The sequence below is a fragment of the Trachinotus anak genome, unplaced genomic scaffold (genome assembly GCF_046630095.1).
Source record: "Trachinotus anak isolate AG129_WGS33_773 ecotype Australia unplaced genomic scaffold, CSIRO_AGI_Tana_v1 ptg000015l, whole genome shotgun sequence".
Lineage (NCBI taxonomy): Eukaryota > Metazoa > Chordata > Actinopteri > Carangiformes > Carangidae > Trachinotus > Trachinotus anak.
In genome coordinates, this window is record NW_027273866.1 from 9183965 (window position 1) to 9205681 (window position 21717).

At 40.0% G+C, this 21717-nt stretch overlaps 1 protein-coding gene, 1 pseudogene and 2 gene segments (V, D, J or C); 2 read left to right on the plus strand and 2 right to left on the minus strand.

The window, feature by feature from the left end:
• The window catches only part of LOC139632928 (Ig kappa chain V-III region MOPC 63-like), a 70612-nt gene that overhangs the window by 25470 nt on the left and 23425 nt on the right, over positions 1–21717 (minus strand).
• LOC139632929 (Ig kappa chain V-III region MOPC 63-like) overlaps positions 511–21717 on the minus strand; it is a 38899-nt gene continuing 17692 nt past the window's right edge. Inside the window, 2 exon segments of the V gene segment in view lie at positions 511–1060; positions 1782–1817. Coding sequence covers positions 738–1060; positions 1782–1817 — 359 coding nt within the window.
• The window catches only part of LOC139632926 (Ig kappa chain V region Mem5-like), a 39065-nt pseudogene continuing 21376 nt past the window's right edge, over positions 4029–21717 (plus strand).
• Positions 10339–21026, plus strand: slc1a8b (solute carrier family 1 member 8b). The gene is made up of 11 exons (XM_071498208.1): positions 10339–10890; positions 12548–12627; positions 13474–13689; positions 16177–16219; positions 16330–16543; positions 17364–17463; positions 18390–18623; positions 18740–18934; positions 19044–19178; positions 19270–19420; positions 20176–21026. The coding sequence occupies exons 1-11, from the start codon at positions 10726–10728 to the stop codon at positions 20320–20322; spliced, it is 1680 nt and encodes a 559-aa protein (XP_071354309.1). The 5' UTR covers positions 10339–10725; the 3' UTR covers positions 20323–21026.

The window sequence follows — 21717 nt, forward strand, 5'->3', positions numbered from 1 at the left end:
AACCTCCTCCAGTTTGACTGAAGTGAAAACAGCCTGCTGCAGGTGCAGAGGGTTGGTGAAGAGACTGTGAGGAGGAAAACTGGTCCAGTGAACACAACACAAGAGTCATCAAGCAGAACCACAGAGAATCTAAATAAAACTGAAACAAACTCAGAGACAGTTTCTAACATGAAGCTTTAAATTAAATTCTCATGATTAAATCTCATCCATTAAGAACAGGATCATTGTTATGAATATTTCCACTGATAGAAAAATATGTCCAACAGTAATTCCACCAATAGTTTTAAATCTATGAGCAGAAAACTATTGATTTTAACACTTTCTTAAAAACATTTTACATGTGTACAAATGATGAATATATTATATTTTATACTATATTGTTATATATACTCTAAACTGATGAGCAGACACTTGACTTGATGGATATTGAAGGACGTCTGGTGGAAAGATAAGAGGTGATCAAATGTGAACTTCTCATGAACAATATAGAAATAAACTCAGAGACAGTGATTTATTATAAGCTATAGTTTTATTGTATAGATGAACATTTTGAATGACATTTTGAAAACAATGACTATGAAGCAGAATATGAGTGAGATTAGTTACAGGAAGCTGCAGGCACATTAAAACAGAATCATGAGTTTGCAGAAACACGTGAAGAGAGGAGATCTGTAGCTTCATCCAGATCTCTATCAAAGAAGCAGCATCATTTCCAGACAGGAAGTGTTGCTGAAGCTCTACTCTGAGCAGCGGTCAGGCTCCAGGGTTTGAGTGACAGGGCTCTGTCCAGTCAGACTGGCCTCACAGCTCACTGAGCCCGCCTTCCTCCACTGGTCTGCAGTGAGGCTCAGGGTGCTGCTCCAGCTGTAGTGGCCGTCCCCCCCCAGGGCCTCCGGGCTGTTTGACACCCCTGAGGAGCTGCTGCTGCCCCCCACCCTCCAGCCCAGCCTCCAGCCTGAGGGGAAGCCCCCGCTGGCCATACACGCCAGTGTGGCATCACCCTGCTGCAGCTCATCTTTGGAGGGGGGGAGGACGGTCAGGGTGGGTCGCACCACCCCCACTGGAGGAGAGAGAGAGGGGTAAGAGAGGGGGGAGGGGAGACAGAGGAATGAGAATGAAGGCTTGGTAATAAAGAAACATGACATACTGCTCATTTCCTGGATTTGATCAAATCAAAGAGAAGAACTTGTTCTACTGTTGCTCTCATAAATCACTCAGCATCAGACCATCAGCCTCATGACTCAAGTGTAAATGACACTCAAAAGGTTGATTGATGATGATTATTGATGACATCTTCATATCTGTTTGATAATGTGTGACAGTGAATAACTCATCCCTGTGATGATTTTCTTCTGTTTAAACTGACAGAGCTGAAACACTGATGTGAAAACAGTTGAAACCTCTGTCATCTGTCTCTTTCACTTCCTTTTCACTACATGGAAAATGAATGAACCGTGAACACAAAGCTGAGCTGCTGTTACTGATAAAATCATATTTGTGTTCAACAGGAATCCACATCAGGTTTTAGTTCAGTTATTTTTCAAAATAATTACATGAAAACAAAATGAAACTGTTGATGTTTGGTTTGAAGACTAAACATTTTACGGTCAAACATTTTGAAGCAGACAATAAGTCATCAGGCTGTGAGATCAGCTTTTACTGATAAAGAACAAAAAATATCAACAAGATTCAAAAACTGAACTTAATCACAGTCTCATTCAATATTTAACAAAATAGATAAATGTTATATGTTGTACAATATAAAAATCTCTGGTACTTACAGTCAACGACGAGTTTGGTTCCTCCACCAAAAGTGTTCCACAGTGATACAAACTCATTAAGTGGCCGTACAAAAACCTCCTGCTCTGTGAACAAGCATCTATCCACTGAAAAGTCACTTCTTTTCTGCTAACACTAAAAAAATGTATAGTTTTTTAAATGTGCAAAACTATTATATGCATGTGACTTAAAAAGTATCAATGAATTAATATCATTTTAATCGGTTTTTGTCATTTTAGACAATTGAGAGACAAACAGTTAATTTTCCTCTGTCATGAAGTTATATTTCAAATATAATTTTACATTATTTGAAAAGTTGCAAAACAAGGATGTTTGGAAACATTTTGAATTTCCAGTGTGTAAAAAAAAGCTTTCAAAATGTGTGATATACATGTACATACCCTAAATCATAGGACAAAAAATAAACAAATTGTATCAAAAAAAAATGAGACCATTTTAATCCACATCTTGAAAATCCTCAATTCTGTTCATAATCTATTTTTCTCTTCCATGAAGATGATATTTAGTGTAAATCCAAGCAGCATTTCTCCTGATGTTGTGTCCCACGTTGCCTTCAGTGTGTTGACAGCAGAGACATGATTTCCATAGAGAGGAGGCTTTGCATGGTCAGCTGATCCTCCAGTGAAGTCAGAAGGTTTATAGTCCTGTGAGTTCAACACTGCAGGACTCAGATGTGTCAGTCAACACAGCAGAAAGCACAAGCAGCATGACTCTCATCACCATCCTCATCTGGACGCTGGCCTGCTGCTGTTTTACAGGTTGATTGACTCAGCAACATTTCAAACATGATGTGCTGCCTTTTCTCTCAATTGTTTGTGCTGATAAATGAATGATTTGTTTTTGTCTGCAGGATGCAGCGCTCAGGTGACTGTGACTCAGCCTCCAGTAGAGACATTTACTCCAGGATCCACTGTCACTCTCACCTGTAAAACCAGCCAACCTGTTTACATCTGTGACAGTGTTAATCTTTGTATCCACTGGTACCAACAGAAATCCGGACAGAGTCCGAAGCTCCTAATAAGACATTTGAACATACGTCACACAGGAACACCAGCTCGGTTTAGTGGCAGTGGAAGTGGTTCTGACTTCAGATTGACCATCAGTGGAGTTCAGACTGAAGATGCAGCAGTTTACTACTGTATGAGTGTACATAGTGGACCAGTGTTCACACAGTGATTAGTGGTCGTACAAAAACCTCCCTCAGTCAGACTGCAGAGACACTGAGCTGTTACAGCAGGAAGAGACTCTGACACAGACCACTGAGCACAGAGCTGACAGTAACCTCACCAAGCACTAAACACACATTAACATTTTCTTTTGTGTATTTTAATTATTTTCTTACATCTTTTTTTCATTTTTTATTTCAGGTCAAAAAAGTCAAACTAACATTTTTATTACATGTCACATCCATCATGTTCATTTCCGAGAAACTGTAGAAGTTCTATCAGTAGAAATTTAGAAAAAGTAAGAAAACCCAATACAATAGTACATGTTGTTTGTCACTTAAAAAAGATACATGAAGTTAAAGCCAGCAGCCAGTTAGGTTAACATCAAGACTGGAAGTGGGGGAAACAGCTGGACCACCCTGCTCTGTGTCCAAATGAATACTTTTTACAGTTTTTGCAGAGACTAAACAAACCAGATGCTTTGCCTCCAACTTTACTTGAAGTTACAACCTGTTGTGATGTTGGTGTGAAGTTTGGAGGGAAAATCATGTGGTGGATCACCTGAAATGCTGAACAGGCCCTAAACTGAGGTCAGATGAGTTCAAATCTGAGCCTTTCTGTTGTCAACCTTCTGTGTGTGTTTCAGTCTCCTACATCTCGCAGCAGTATGAGGATGATGAACATGAATGAGAAAACAAGGTCGTTTCCAATCAGTCAGATGTTGTTTCAGTTGATTCTGAGTTCAGTGTTGATGCAGTTTTCCAGCAGAGGACGCCATGAACCTGTTGATGAGGACAAAGTGATGTGGGACAAGACAAGAGACAAAGAACAATGTTCACATTAAAGACAAACAGCAGAGAAGCTGAAATGCTGTGAATAAATGAGCAAATGAAGGACAGGATGAAGGTTGACTCTGCGTCACCTCTGCTCTTTCTGTTTCACATCAACAGGTGTGTGTTTGCCTTCTTCACTGTACTTTGCATGACTTTCCTGCATCACTGCTCCTCACAGTTTAAGTTCTTCTGTCACAGAGAGTCTGAACTGTTTTCACGCACTCACACTGAAAAGTGCATCAGGATGATGTTGCCAATAACTCTGCTTGTGGTGTTGGGTTTTCTGAGTCAGGGTGAGAGACTTTGAAAGTGTTTGGTGCAAATCCAGTCAGTGCTCTCCTTTTTATTTTTTATTTTTTAATTTAATTTGGTTTTCTATTGTTCTTTTTAATTGTTATATTTCATTTCTCATTTCAGAGTCTTCTGCCAACAATTTCCTGACTCAGAGTTGAGAAAGTGAAGTCTTTCAGTCTTGGAGGGACTGTGACCATCAGCGCCACAGGGAGTTCAGATATTGGTGCTGATCTCAGTTGGTACCTTCAGAAACCTGGACAGGCTCCAAAGCTTCTTATATACAGAGCATCAAATCTGGACTCAGACACTCCGTCTCGATTCAGTGGCAGTAGATCTGGTTCTGACTACACTTTAACCATCAGTGGTGTTCAGGCTGAAGATGTTGGAGATTACTACTGTCTTGGCTACCATAGTGATGGGACGTTCACACAGTGATTTAGAGTGGTACAAAAACCTCCTCCAGTTTGACTGAAGTGAAAACAGCCTGCTGCAGGTGCAGAGGGTTGGTGAAGAGACTGTGAGGAGGAAAACTGGTCCAGTGAACACAACACAAGAGTCATCAAGCAGAACCACAATGAATCCAAATAAAACTGAAATGAACTCAGAGGCAGTTTCTATGATAAAGCTTTAACTAAAATTTAATTTAATTATTAAATCTCATCCATTAAGAACAGGATCATTGTTATGAATATTTCCACTGATAGAAAAATATGTCCAACAGTAAATCCACCAATAGTTTTACATCTATGAGCAGAAAAGTTTATATGTACATACCCTAAATCATAGGAAATATAATAAACAAACTGTATCAACAAAAGTGAGACCATTTTAATCCAGATGTTGAAAATCCTCATTTGTGCTTCTAATGTATTTTTCTCTTTAACATATTTTCTGAAACAAATATTCAGTTAAAATGAAATATGAGAAATTTTAAATTATTTAGGATACATGTAACCATAACATCATCTATAATACTGTATTCAATGAATATTAATCTCTACAGAATGTTTATCCAAGATGTGACATCAGCAAAACTTGATAAAGAACGAAAAATATCTATATCACATGAAATACCCAGAAGTAAATTTTAGTTTTATAATATTTATATAACAATGACTGATGTAGACATGGGAAAGTTCTGGTACTTACAGTAAATAATGAGTTTGGTTCCTCCACCAAAAGTCCACCACAGTGATACAAACTCATTAAGCGGCCGTACAAAAACCTCCTGCTCTGTGAACAAGCATCTATCCACTGAAAAGTCACTTTTTTTTGCTAACACTGCAAAATTAATATTTTATTTAATGTGTAAAACTATTATATGCATGTGACTAAAAATTGATTCATGAATTAATATCATTTTAACCATTTTTTCTCATTTTAGACAATTGCGAGACATTTGCGAGACAAACAGTTCATTTTCCTCTGTCATGAAGTTATATTTCTGATATAATTTTACACCATTTGAAAAACTGCAAAACAAGGATGTTTGAAAACTTTTTGAATTTCAAGAAGATTAAAAAAGCTTTCAAATGTGTTATTTATATGTACATACCATAAATCATAGGAAATATAATAAAGTAATATATCAACAAAAGTGAGAACATTTTAATCCAGATGTTGAAAATCCTCAATTCTGCTTCTAATGTATTTTTCTCTTCCATGAAGATGATACTTAGTGTAAATCCAAGCAGCATTTCTCCTGATGTTGTGTCCCACGTTGCCTTCAGTGTGTTGAGAGCAGAGAAATGATTTCCATAGAGAGGAGGCTTTGCATGGTCAGCTGATCCTCCAGTGAAGTCAGAAGGTTTATAGTCCTGTGAGTTCAACACTGCAGGACTCAGATGTGTCAGTCAACACAGCAGAAAGCACAAGCAGCATGACTCTCATCACCATCCTCATCTGGACGCTGGCCTGCTGCTGTTTTACAGGTTGATTGACTCAGCAACATTTCAAACATGATGTGCTGCCTTTTCTCTCATTTGTTTGTGCTGATAAATGAATGATTTGTTTTTGTCTGCAGGATGCAGCGCTCAGGTGACTGTGACTCAGTCTCCAGTAGAGACAACTGCTCCAGGATCCACTGTCACTCTCACCTGTAAAACCAACCCAGCTGTTTATTACAGCTGTGGTGGTATTGGTCAGTGTATGTTCTGGTACCAACAGAAATCTGGACAGACTCCAAAGCTCCTAATAAGATCTGTAAGCACACTTGTATCAGGAACACCAGCTCGGTTTAGTGGCAGTGGAAGCAGCTCTGACTTCAGTTTGACCATCAGTGGAGTTCAGGCTGAAGATGCAGCAGTTTACTACTGTCAGAGTCTACATAACATAGGCAGTAACTGGCCGTTCACACAGTGATTAGTGGTCGTACAAAAACCTCCCTCAGTCAGACTGCAGAGACACTGAGCTGTTACAGCAGGAAGAGACTCTGACACAGACCACTGAGCACAGAGCTGACAGTAACCTCACCAAGCACTAACTAATAAACATTATCAATCTGAAACAACCAGTACTTCACCGTAGTTTTAGGCAGTAACTCTTCTCATCCTTCAACAGTTTATTGGGCATGAAAGCAGATTGTGATTCAGTTTTCTTGGGTTTTAAAATTGTAAGTACAACTTCTCTTTAAAAAGAATAGTGATACGTTTTTAAACAATAAATGAAGATAATGTACGTGATGATTTTCCACATTATTCAACCATTAACAGTGAAATCTAATTAAGTTCTGTCATTGGAAGATCTAGAAACTTTTACATGTGTTGGCAGAGTGGTCTGGGAGGGCAGTGGGCGGGGTCTCCACATGATAATATATACTACTTCTGTATGTCATTGTATCTTAAGTCGTTATTGTCCCTTTAAAGAAACTGACTCACTAAGAAAGAACTGTCAAGCTTAACATCCCATAAACACAACTGATTCAAGAGGAACAAACACAGTTTTCAACAGTGCAGTGGTTCACCTGCAGCTCTGAGAAGATCCATCCTCAGTAAACTGTGATCAACTGAAGATAGTGAAAATAACATCAGAGGATGAATGAAGCAGCTTCACTGTGGCAAGAAACAACGAATCTGATCAACAACATGACAGTTATTAAACACACTCACAGTTCATTGCTGAGCCACACACATCTTTGTTGATGTTTCAGACTTGACTTCGGCCTTTTTGTCTCTGATTGAATTTAAACTCATCTTTTTTTTTTTTTTTTTTTTAATCAGATTTGTTGTAAGAATTTTTATTTTCTGGTTGATACAGGTGTTTCATCTTATTTTCTCTACAGCATCATTTCATGAGCAGCAAACAGCAGCACAAACTGAAACACATTCAATATGTGACTGCCTAAAATGCTGTAGAGCAAATATAACATTTAAAAATGTCCTCAACAGAAAACAGAAATTCAGAATTTTATACTTCACTTAAACTCTTAAGATGTGGAGATGAAATGTGGAGGGAAAGATCAAGTTCATTCATATAATACCAAGGTCATTTAAAACTCATGTTTTGTGCCCCTTCTTTTTGAGTTAAGTGCTGATACAGTTTGCCAGCAGGGGACGTAGTTCACCTGTTAATGAGGACAAAGTCATGTGGACAAGACACAAGAAAGAGAGAAATGTTGACAATGAAGAGAAAAAACAGTAAAGAAGATAAAGTCAAAAATGTTCCACAGTGAAACCATTTTAATTCTGATTCTTATGTGTTTTCTTCTCTTCCATGAAGATGATATTTGGTGTAAATCCCAGCAGCATTTCTCCTGATGTTGTGTCCCACGTTGCCTTCAGTGTGTTGAGAGCAGAGAAATGATTTCCATAGAGAGGAGGCTTTGCATGGTCAGCTGATCCTCCAGTGAAGTCAGAAGGTTTATAGTCCTGTGAGTTCAACACTGCAGGACTCAGATGTGTCAGTCAACACAGCAGAAAGCACAAGCAGCATGACTCTCATCACCATCCTCATCTGGACGCTGGCCTGCTGCTGTTTTACAGGTTGATTGACTCAGCAACATTTCAAACATGATGTGCTGCCTTTTCTCTCATTTGTTTGTGCTGATAAATGAATGATTTGTTTTTGTCTGCAGGATGCAGCGCTCAGGTGACTGTGACTCAGCCTCCAGTAGAGACAACTGCTCCAGGATCCACTGTCACTCTCACCTGTAAAACCAACCCTGCTGTTTATAGATGGTCTGATGGTGATCAGGGTATGTTCTGGTACCAACAGAAACCTGGACAGACTCCAAAGCTCCTAATAAGATCTGTAAGCACACTTCACACAGGAACACCAGCTCGGTTTAGTGGCAGTGGAAGCAGCTCTGACTTCAGATTGACCATCAGTGGAGTTCAGACTGAAGATGCAGCAGTTTACTACTGTCAGAGTTACCACAGTGGTGGAGTGTTCACATAGTGATTAGTGGTCGTACAAAAACCTCCCTCAGTCAGACTGCAGAGACACTGAGCTGTTACAGCAGGAAGAGACTCTGACACAGACCACTGAGCACAGAGCTGACAGTAACCTCACCAAGCAGCAACTAATGATTCATACTAATTCACATTAGAGTGAATATCTATGGGTTTTTTTCAGTTTAGCCAAAAAGCTTTTGGCTTTCATGTTGATTATTCTTAAGAAGTCTTCTCTATTTCATTCTACAATTGAAACTTAGCTTTTCATTTTCTGCACAGAGGAGAAGAAAGATATATCTGATCTGATTATACACAAAGTACATTTTCTCAGGTGCTGTACTTAATTACCTTTATGAAGTACTACTAGAGAATTCGAGTGTTCCTCTTCTCTGCTACATTCTGCTTCTACTCCATTAATACAAGTTTTACTGCAGGTTTTACAGGTTCATTCACTCAGAAATATACAACTATCAATGGTCCCCAGAGGATCAGTCTTATTTACTTTACCTCTAAGATACATGTTTGGTCTTTAGTAAAATGCCTCTGTAATTTTTAATGGAAATGCCATGAAATTTGATTGAAATAACCAGAAGCTCAATTCTAATGTTTCATTTAATTTCCTGACCCTCACATTTTTGGTTCGACAAGGGGGAAACAAAACAGCAGTGGCAGCGTTTGTAGCTCTGGTATTGCTGTAAAGTTAGAATTAGTTTCATGTTTAGAGTTAAGTTCGGGGATTGTTTGTTAATCTTATGGTTGAGTTTATGGCTTGGGAATTTAGGTAGGTAAAACAGGTCACAAAGGAACAAATGTTTCTAAGAATCTGTCGTGTTTGTACCATTCGTTGATCTCGCTGCGTGCATTGTTCAAGCCGAGGATTAAATGTTATTGGATTGGTTACAGGTGACGTGGGCACAGACACTGTTAGACAGTAGGGAGTCAAGTTTGGATCTGTTCCCAGGTCAGCACGGACACTGTGACATCAGCAGACGTAGGGCGGCTACAGAATTAACAAGGCATGCAAACAACACGCTAGAATGAGAGCTCAGACGGCAGATAACAATGGGATGCCATGATTTCTTCTCACAGCTTTATTGGTTGCTCATGTCCCAGTGTTTTTATAAGAATCTCACATTCTTCTTTTACGTTGTTTTCCTTTTTATACAATCATTCATAAATAAATCTGGTTCCACCTTTGTAGAGATTTAGCGCTCATCAATTTACAGCAAAAAAAGTTAGTTTATGTCATGTTAACGTGGCAGTGATCATTTGTCTCATCTTGAGCGGAGTGCAAACACATTCCGCTCAACTGTCTGCTGGTGGGTTTGACTTCATGCCAACACCTGAAGGTTAATCTGAGGTTCCTTCTCTGGGCGAACAAGGCATTATTTACCAGCTAAAATGCCAAGTGCTGACGTTAAGGCCTCTCACTGCACGCCCTGACCCCTGGATGCAACCTGACGTCATGGTAAGATCAGAGGACAACAAAGTCAGGCATGTCCTGAACACCTGAGGACTGATGCCTTTGGGCTCTGCCCTCTGGTAATCCTTTCTGCACACAATGAAATCAAAGTCACCATCACTGTTTATCCCTGGAGAGCAACAGTTGTGTCTGTGGTCATTTATGCAGAAACAGTGCAGAAGTCACATCTCATTTATTAATCCATCTTCTGTCTTGTTTAGATTCCTTTTTTATAACTTTCACTAAGGTTTGCCTTCTGAGTCAGTGTAATCTGAATAGTTCATTAAACAAAAACATGACTGATTGGAGGATGTAGGCATAACAGACAAGCTAAATTGCTTAACCATGTCCTTGTGAGGGTTAAGTCACAGAGGTCAAAGCACAGGCACCTGTTTTATGAATGGGATGACATGGAGGCCAGTAGTAATAACTCATAATGAGCTATGAATGGAGGAGCTAATCAGTGCTGAAGTCTTGTCTTTAGCTCCTTTAATGAGCCTGAGAGGCTGTGAAGGAGTCTCTGTTACCATGGGATAGGGATAATCCTTTTAGGCAACACTTTACCAGGAATCAGTTAGTGGACACTTCCTCTCTCAGGCTGGATGAGCTCCTCAGTGTAAGACAGGACCCACACTTGACCAGATTCGCTCGCTGTCCTCCGCCTCGGATCTTGTGGGATACATACTGATCTGCCTCACTCACCGGGAGATCCTGATATCTGCAGTCACTCAGGGGGGAGGGGGGGACCTTGCTGGGATACGGACCGAGCCTGAGTCAGGATGACGGGGTTTCAGAAGATGTTGAAGAGTTTGGTGTCGATGAAAGTCAGGGAGTACGTGAAGGACTACTGCAAGAGGAACGGCCTTCTGACACTCTCTGTGTTTGCTGTGGTGACGGGCTGTGTGCTCGGATTCGTCCTCAGGTCGTTCAACCTGTCCACACAGGTATGAATGAATGGATGGAAATTCAACAAGAGGTCATGTGACTGGTCTGGAGTCTGGATTCTGTATTGAAAGCCAGTTATATGATGGTGAGATCAGAAAATCAGATATAAGACGAGAAGGAGAGGTGTCAGAGGAGGTGCAGAAAGAGTTAAAGCAGCTTTAAGGAATAATTTCACAATTACACTGGATCAAATGAGCACTTGTATGTGTCCCTGTTGTTTGAGATGATGAACCCACAGACAATTATTACCTCACTGCATTTCTCCTCACGTTTATTAAGTTTTATAGCATCTTCTCTCTCATAGTTTTGGCTTAAAGCCCACAACTTCACTGTTTTGGTACAGTCTCAACAGGTAGCTGTTTCCAACTAAAAAAAACTCTAAAAACGTGTGATGACTAGCTGGTGAATGTAGTTTGGGATAATTTAGCCAGGAGCCAGGAGCTGGTGGAGACTAAAACAGAGCTAAAAGAGAGAGAATGTTACATTTGCAATGTGGCAATAAAGGAAATAAATAAAAACCCTCAAAATTAACACTAATGAAAAAATTCAACTGTTCTCTACTTCTCAACTTCTCCATATGAACTCACAGGGTAATAATATGTCATGGCTGTGTTTACAGCTTGGTTCCACTGGTAGCCAGAAATCCAGTTACTGTAGGTTCAAAGAATATATGTTGTCATTTCATGATCAATTTCGCTGGATAGAGTTTTTCTCCAGTTGTTCAACAAATAATGATAAAATGTTTTAATTTGTCTGTTCAAAGGCCACATGAATTCCTGATATTATGTTACAATGAAGTAAGATCCTCTAAAGGGACCAAGTAGCTTATGTATGTTGGCAGAGACTGAATCAGTCATCAGTGTCCAGTGTGCTCAGCAATGTAACCTTAAAAGCCCATAAAACACACAGCAGCCTCATCATGAGCAAAGAAAGAAACACATGGGCCACACTCGCTTTAAAGCCAGTCAGCTGGGAATGTGGACAACAGTGTCTTCACCATATTGAATCTAACATTGATCAGAATTTATCTGCATGTGATCTATAAAATACTATCATAGGTTTGACATGTTTGCCCTCCTTCATCAGTGTTGTGCAATCTACAAAATAAAAGCAGTCATATTTTCACATTCACACTTACTTTCACTTTCATTAAGGTTTGAAACAACTGAATGGACGGCACTCACACAGCGCATTTCTAGTCTTAGAGACCAAGGCTTTGCGATACTTACCACATTCAACAATTCATACATCACACTCATGGAAACAGCCATCAGAGGCAACTTCCGAGTCGTGGACGACGAGCCACAGCTGCCCAATTAGAAGCAATAAAAAGTGATGTGGGCCTGTACTCAAGCTATTGAGAAGATATTAACATATGAGTTACCCTCAAAGCAGGTAAATAAGAAATACAAAAACTGATCATTTAAAGAGTGTCGTGTTTGACTTCAGTTAAAGCGAAACTAATTTGGTCCTTTAAAAAATCAAATCGATATCAGAAACAGGATGCATTCATTTATCAGTGTTAAAACAGTAAAACATGAAAGAGATTATATGTAGAGATGGAGATTATGTCACTTGTGGGATGTTATTTGGTTTTGATTTTAAATGCATGAATAAAGTTTGCTTAAGGTGTTTCTCTCTCTCACACTCACTCAGGCCAAAATCTACTTCTCCTTCCCCGGAGAGCTGCTGATGAGGATGCTGAAGATGTTGATTCTGCCTCTCATCACCTCCAGGTAAGAAAAGTTCTCACCTGCGTTAGACCAAACTCAGGGGAAATACAACATGCAGCGTTTCGAAGCTGTTATGTAAAACCTGTCACCTTCTGTCTATCTATCTTAGCCTGGTCAGAGAAGGACTATGAGAGGTATCGCTCCTCTGATGCACCAACAGAGAAACATTCGGGCGTTAGCAACGTTTGTTGCTTGGCTTAATGCAAACTCTGATCAGCACACAAGCAAGAGCTGGGATTTTATTAAGATGTGTTTTCCGATGCTCCATTTTCATTCTCAAAGAAGGAATATGAGTAGAAAGTTTTCCCATGTAGCATATTTGTAGCAAAAGCATACATTTTGGGGGCAGAATATTTCCTCAGAGGAGAGAAGTGTGGAGCATCCTGGTGGTTCACCTGGTAAAGATTAATACTGTGTTCAGACAAGATGCTGACTTTGAATCTGGTTTAGGAAAAACTGACGTCATTCCCTCCTCTTTCTTCCAGTGTCTTCGGTCTGATATAATTAACCGCAACAACTGGTTTATTCACCTTTGAATAATCTATTTGTATTGTTTTTCAATTTATATTTCAGTATATCCATCATATAATTCACTATTATATCTTGAGATTTCTTTCAAACTAATGTTTTCTTAGGCTATAACCCCCAAGCGTTTTTACTTGATAATTATTGAGAATATCATTATTTTTTCATAGTTTTAAATTATACGGCTCTTTTGTGAATTTTGAATTTCCCTATAGGGATAAATAAAGCATTTATTATCTTATCTTATTAATTAATTGATTTTAATTTCACAGTCGAACAAGAGTTAATCAGTTCTAATCAAATATCTTCTGTTTTCCAACCCAGTCTTATGTCCGGTCTGTCATCCATGGACACGAAGGCAAGCGGTCGGCTGGGCGTCCTGACCATCACCTACTACCTCTGGACGACCTTCATCGCTGTCATCGTCGGCATCGTGCTGGTGCTCATCATTCACCCGGGGACGGGCTCAGAGAAAGATGGTCACCATGCAAGCTCAGGGCCTGTTATGACCTCGGCTGATGCTCTGCTGGACCTCATCAGGTAAACATCCCCCTGAGCAAAGACTCTCCCCTACCAGTTCTACTTTCTGCTCTGTACCTGACCTTTGACCTCAAGCATGATTCAATTTATCCTTCCCTACATGATGAACAGGACTAAGAGTCTACTGTTATACAAGTTAAGATTTTGACCTGATGATGAAACTAAGTGAAGAATTTATAATTCACCCTGAGAGTGACATGAATGTCTGAAACAAATATTAGGGCATTCCGACAAATGGTTGTTGAAACACTTTAATCAAAGCCACAAATGTTGCCCTCGTGGAAGAGGGAACATCAGGGGGGATCTACAAAGCCATTCAGATACATCGCATGGAAACCAAGAATGTCTGTAGAAAAGTTTGTGCAAATCAGACGCTGAGATATCACAACATAAGTGAAAAATATAACCCATCGTGCTAGAGGAAAATGTCAAGCTCGTCGGAGTGCAGTGTGTACCAAAGTTCAAGGTAATTCATTCATTAGTTGTTGAGAAATTTCAGCCTGGACTGAAGTGGTAGAACAACCATCACTGCCATCCCTGAAGGCACGTCGCTAGCATGGATAAAAACCAGTCAACTCGGTTAAGATGTTCTTCTTTCTCTTAAGCATTTCATGAGAGCAGCTTACAGGACTATACAGCATTTTGTCACAGTAAACAAACAGCCAAATGAGGTTTTCCTGGTAAACAGATTTTTCTTCCATTTGCTGCATGCACCGAAGGGGGTTTCACATTAGAAACAGTAAGAAGAGATAGTGACACTGAAAGTCTGTGCTATTTTTAGACAAGATCTTACTGGAAAAACTATTTCCCACCTTCCCTTATTCTATAAGAATGGGGAAAATCCCTCTCCTAGTATGGGCTTTTCAAGAGATTCCAGATTTTCCACTCTATCTTATTAGCATTGTTTTCCAGTTCCGTTAATGCCAGGGGAAAACCAGTACAGATTAATTAAATCCAGTGCAGATCCAGTTTAGACCTTGTAAATTCCCTGTGCTTCCTCAGGAACAGGAAGCTTTCTAATTGCAAAATCTGATGGGATGAGTGTGATCCTAGGAGCTGACATAATAGCTTTCGCAGCAAAACAATAGGAAGTCAGAAATCACAAAATCCTCAGGAGGTTAATGCGAGTCCTGAAAATGCGGTCTGTTTTGACTTTTCATGAACTCCGGCGGCTCCAAAAATAACGATAAAACAAATATAATGATAGAACATTTGAATCATTTACAACACAAGACAAAAAAAGATCAACATCTGAATGTGCGTCTGATATCAAACTCTTGCTTCAGCATTGCATGAAGAAGGTGAAGGAAAAAAGAGTCACTCCTACGCAGCGGGTCAGCTAAGAATAGGGAGACACTTAAATTGTGATCTGTTAAGCCTACACTTTCTCAGAAGGCCCTTGTGCAGTGTGACACTCTGTAAGATGGAGCCTGCAGCCTGGTGTGTGTGTGTGTGTGTGTTCATGTTTACCACAGGGCCATTCATGTCAGAGCTCCACTAATACCTTCTTTTTAAACCTGAGAGCTGTGGCCGGTGTGTGTCTGTTGCTGTAAGCCAAAGGTCAGGTGTACATTTCAGTCCTCTTACGTGTTTTACGAGATTGCTGCCTGGGCTGCCAGTGTCACTGACGTACGCTGGATAAATACAGTCCCTGTACAGGATGCTGGATGTCCCGGGCACCTTCCACCTTGTTAACATGTGAAGGCCTCTAATTGTTTTCTTATGTTGTATGAAAATGTAACACAAGCAAAAATGAAGACGGGCAGTCCATGTGCAAAAATGCTCCTTGTGAGTGCTATGCCATTAAATAGTATTACATATTATATTATTACATTACAGCAGCATTTTACTATTGTAGCTTCTCAAGGTGGAGCTAATTTAGCTCTTTTATATACTGTCTGGTTTAATTTATTCATAAAGTAACTAGTAACTACACCGATATTTATATTAACTACACAGATAATATTATTATTATGATATAAACTAAAAATAATATTTCTTACATGAAACTGGTTGGTCAGAAATTCACCAAATCTCTCTTGAATCTCGTAGCTATGTGTATTTTCATTAAGTTCACCAACACAGTAAATCATGCCGGATGAACATTACTTCACACCAGTTAACTCATGTTATACCAGGAGAAAGAAAACAACTTCTAACTTGTTAATTTCACCACCAAGTCCATTTAGTAGCTGTTCTGGTGCTTTCGATCATATCAGACAATCTTCATCAGCAGATGGATTTTGACCAGTTTTAATGGAATTGTAAATTTTCAAATTTGTGTTATTTTTTGATTTATTTTCCATGTTGGCTTAAAAGTTGAAGTATTAAGTCCATTGTTGAATTTGACAACAGATGGAGCTTTCAGTCACACCATATGATCTTCATCAACAACAGCAGTGATTTATGTATATCCAAACTTGCCATGGTGTTTCCCTGCAGACCTGATCTCACATACTGTATTTGTCTCTATACTGTCTTTTATAGGAACATGATCCCATCAAATCTAATTGAAGCAACATTTCAGCAGGTGAGTGGAACAAAAGCAGGAAACTCACAGTTACATACTGTTCATCATTCAGTGTGTAACATGCACCGACTAACACATCTCTGCGATTGTTTTCTTTCATCCCACTCCAGTACCGGACAGATTTGGTACCTATTGTGCAAAATGCTAATATAAAGGAGTCTCAGGCCAACTATGTGTATGTCATGCCCGACTACCACAACCCTCAACTGGGCCACCCGGTCTTCCTGGAGATCACCCCTGCACCTGACATCAAGTATAAGATCGTCCCCAGTACAAGTAAGGGCATGAACGTACTGGGGATCGTCATCTTCTCAGCCACCATGGGTAAGCCCATCACACAGCTCATTATATGATGGAAAGCACTGCACTCTAACCCTAAGCCTTATTCATTTAAATATAATTCTTATGGTTTTACTATCTAATAAGTCAGCCTCTGTAAAGGGTTTATACTTTGCCACTAATGGTGGCATTGATTGTTAATAAATCTACTGCTAACTAATATGCTTTACAGATCAGTTATAAGTCATTCCATTAATTATATCATAAGTTAAAACGACTTTAGGGTTGCCAGGTTGTGAAATATCCCTCTGTCTGGTGTTTATCATGCTCCAACATGATACTTTGTCTTTTTGTCTCTTTACTTCATTAAGAAAGATCTTTCAGCACAGCTTTTTGTAGATAACAAGCTTATTGCTTTTAATAGGAAGTGATGAACTCTTTACCCTACACTAATAACCAGTGGTGGAAGAAAAATACACTAAAAATTGCCCTTGCATCTAATGTCTGATATTAGCTCTGCATCATAGTGTATCAGCCAAATTTTATCCATTTCCATCAGTTACATTTGATGGAGTGTAGTGTATTGTCTGACAGTTCCCATATTAATAATGAATAATCATTATGTAATTAATCACTAATTACGTTAGTACAGTGAGTCACTCTCCACCGCTGTTAATGACTCACTAATATGCAATGCATTTTTCGGGTGTTTTTTTCACAACCTGGAAACAATTACATCTATAGCTAGTAAATGGTTTATTAAACATTCATGAAGTAATTAGTTAGAACTTAGGTACACCCTGTGTCAGAGGTAAGAAAGATTCCCAACTGCAAACACGTGTCTGAATGTACGATCTGTTCTCAGGTCTGCTGCTGGGGAAGATGGGAGAACGTGGTGCACCGCTGGTCAACGTGTGCCAGTGCATCAACGAGTGCGTCATGAAGATCATTAACGCAGCTATGTGGTAAGGCAGCACTCTCTCTCTCACACACAACACACATGCGCGCGCACACACACGCACACACGCACACACACACACACACACACACACACACACAAATACACTACTGTTTCACACATATACATCCAAAAAAAGAGGGACTACACACAGTTCACAGAGCAGAGCTGGATTATATCTAAAAATAAATCTCACTGCACGACTCAGTCACAGGTGGCGTCTGAAGTGTCCTTGCTGCTTGTCACGGGAGCGGACTCTTGCATAACATTTGCGTGAATGGAGCAATGGAGGCATTCTCATAAATAAGATTAGTGTTAAATAATTGTATACACAAATGCGCATGGTTGGGATGGTGGGTAGTATCATACAGTGTATGTGGACACCTGAGAAAACATTGTGGCCACCTGCACATTGCACATACATGTGATTGTTGAACATCTTCCAAAGTCATGGGCATTAATTTACTGACATAACAGCCTCCAAGCTTCTACAGCCTGGCTGCAGGGATTTGCTGGCATTCAGCCGCAAGAGCATTAGTGAGGTTGGCCACTGCTGTTAGGCCGCTGTTGGCCGCCGGCGTTCCAGTTAATCCCAAAGGTGTCTGGATGGGGTTGAGGCCAGGCCCAGTCAGGTTCCTCCACACAAGGCTCAGAAAACCATTTCTTACCAGTTAACCATTACCTGGCTTTGTGTGCAGGCGTATTGTTAAAGGTGGAGTTTTTTTGAACAGCACATTGTGTCCGGGATCCATCCTTTAAAGCATTTTAGATAGATAATTGTTTACATTTCTGTTTCCTTACTAACAGATGTCTTCTTCCTTGTCTTTGTTGCCGCATTGTCACAAGACAGTGAGCACCTTTAAGAGTTTGTTCTCTCTGTCATGAGGTTTCAAGATTCAAAGACATTTCTCCTCTCTCCTCTCCTCTGTGCAGGTACTTCCCCTTCGGTATTGTGTTCCTTGTTGCCGGGAAGATTCTTGATATGCATGATCCAGCCCACCTGGGGGAGAAGCTGGGCATGTACTTCATCACGGTCCTGTCTGGCCTGTTTGTGCATGGGCTCATCCTGCTGCCTCTCTTCTTCTTCTTCTTCACTCGCAAAAACCCCTTCCCTTACATCAGAGGGCTGCTGCAGGCTCTCGTCATTGCACTGGCCACGTCATCCAGGTAAGAAGAGAAAGGTGTTTTGATGATTTATTTATTTTCTTTCCCAGCCATGCAGTTGTAGCAAAGCCTGCTCACCGTGTACCTCCTCCCACATCTTTTGTCTTCTTCGTCTGCAGCTCAGCCACTTTGCCGATCACCATGAAGTGTCTCCTGGAGAACTGTGGAGTGGACCGGCAGATCGCTCGTTTTGTGCTGCCAGTGGGAGCTACCATCAACATGGATGGGACAGCTCTGTACGAGGCAGTGGCGGCCATCTTTATTGCTCAGGTCAATGAGTACGACTTGGACTTTGGCCAGTTGGTCACCATTAGGTGAGAAAAAACTCTGAACTCACTATCCTCCCACGATAAGTTCTTCGTGTTGAAATGATTTTATTTTTCATCTCAACATCTCTTAACATCTCGGCTCTTGTCTCATCAGTATAACAGCAACAGCAGCCAGTATTGGAGCAGCTGGGATACCTCAAGCGGGTCTGGTTACCATGGTGATTGTCTTGACCTCTGTGGGGTTACCGCCTGCTGACATCTCACTGATTGTGGCCATTGACTGGGTTCTGTAGGTTCCACTAAAAATGATTGTACTATATTGAGCATCATTAGTGGCTGTTGGGTCAATGTGTAAATGATTTTTTCTATCTGTTCCTCAGTGATCGCTTCCGGACAATGATCAATGTTCTTGGTGATGCCTTAGCTGCTGGGATCATGGCTCATTTATGTAAGAAGGACTTTGAGAAAGCGGCCGCTGCTGCTACAACTACTGCCACCACTCCAACCAATAACGAAGGTGGCCCGAAACGGGTGAGCTGGACAGTTTCTATTTGTTCAGGTCAAAGTGCAAATGCATGTGTGAGGATTAAAGCCCATGAAAACTTGGCGTGAGACCTTAGGTATATCTCTGTAAGATTAAATATTAAGCATCTACCAAAGACACATTTTGGAAAGACTGTAAGACTGTACTTGGGGACTGTACTTGCTTTTGAGCTAAATGCCAACGTCAGCATGTTAACATGCTTACAATGACAAAGCACCTTTTTCCAGCTGAGCCCTGCCCACATCAAACCAGTGAGAAAACCAAATACAGAAATCCCTTATACAAATAAGTGCTTCTCTAACTGTCCATACAGGAACCCATACAGATTAGTGAGAAAGTGATTGCAAAAATAGGTTTTTGGCGTCTTTAAATAAATCATAGTACTTAAATATGGAATATGGACTTTGATGCAGGTAAAAAAAAAAACTGAGCATTTGTGTAACCATACATTACTACAACATATAATTTTGAATGCTTTGCATCATACTGGTAGGTTAATTTCGTTTATACCTATCGTGACCCATGTGAAACAATATTCACGTTCACACATTAAAATTGTTTATAGGATGTCATAAGAAAGCTTCTGCTAATTATAGAGATTTTTCACCTTGTCATCAATTTCATAGCCATTTTATAAAAGCAAATTTTTTGCTCTACTTGTGGTGCAGTTTTTATCCTGTTTTTATCAACTACTCTCACTATCTTAACTAACTGTGCTGCCATGTTTGTGTCTTCCCCACAGAGAGACACAGTCATCTCCTTTGGTAATCAGAGTGTGGCACTGTCTGATGCTCCTCTGATTGCACACCGCTGCGATTATGTGTTTGAGGTGGATGGCGACAACGTGCTGGAGAGGCCTATGGCCTGCTACAACCTCTGCCAAGTCTGATACTCTTAAATAGGATGGACAGCAAGGGATACTGCCTTCTACAGCACATCAATTCAGCTCTCGGGCTCAAAGGGACCGTCATCGGATGCCCTAAAAATCAAGTTAGGGTTTTCATCCTAAAGGAGACCGAGTATATTGTGGTGTCAGGGTTTAGCGGCTTAAACTGATTTTGCCTGTGCCATGCCGAAAACAAAAACCTCCATTACTTGATGTACACTGTATGTCCCCGTTGAGTTTTGACCGGATGACAGGAGTTGTGAGGAAATGTTTCACATATAACCACACTGGTTATTTCCCAAATGCACTTGCAGTCATGATCATGTGTTGCAATAACATGCATTAGATGGAGATTGGTGTTTATCAGTCAGTGGTGACAGATATTCATAGTAGGCCTGTCCTGATGAAGTTTGATTGCAGGTTTTGAGTTGCCTTAACCTGATCTGTTTTGACAATAAGTCTGAGAACCTGAAAGACTTGAAAGTAAACAGAAAGTGATCGACAAGGAGCAAATTTATTTTGTTGAGGTGAACTTTTTCAATGTTAGACACAGTATTTATGGATAGATATTAAAGCAAGTTTCAAAAACTATCAATAGCACAAAGAAATCACATTAAGATTATAACTTGTGTTTTTTATACGTGTGCTTTTAATTTTGTGTTGATGTTTTGTTTTGTTTTTTTAATAAAAACCTGCTGTGCTGAAAAGCCCTGTCGATGAGTGGTTTTATTTTGCAAATTCTGCAAAAATGGTTTTTAGAAGTTCATTAGGGTCTGATATATGCTTTAGATCGGTGTTTCCCAACCAGGGATATGAAGAGGTTGAATTGTAGTGTATTTATTGTCACAATGACCTAAAAAGAAGTTGAAGTCAAAATTAGCTAGATAGCTTTAAGTAGCAGTAAACAGTTCAAATGCCCACCTTTTGCCACTCCAAATGGGAATAATATAGGCCCATTATTAAAGCTGAACTTACTGAAAACTGAATGTAGTAAAGCCTCTAAAGGAATTTAATACATGGTATTAAGTGTATGAAATGAGTGTTTGGGCTGGAAAAGATTCCTTGAGGTGGTGTTCAAATTCAAGTTTGTCATCTGTGTACATCTCAACTTGAAGACCATTTTTCTATTTAGGTATTTTAACAGCAACTAGAAGTGCTGCATAAAAAAAAACAAACAAAAAAAACAAACAAAAAAACTGATGTTGATGGCACTGACAGTTGCAGGTGAAAATATGCAGCCATGTCACCACCATCTGGCCTCAGAAGGGAATAACTGGGCCTGTACCATGTGATCAGCTAAAGGCCAGGTGCTTGTGAAGGATAATGAATTCCTCTTGCCGTAACCAGGACACAGATGCTCCTCCTGAACAGTACTTTGTTGCTGTTGACTTCCATCAC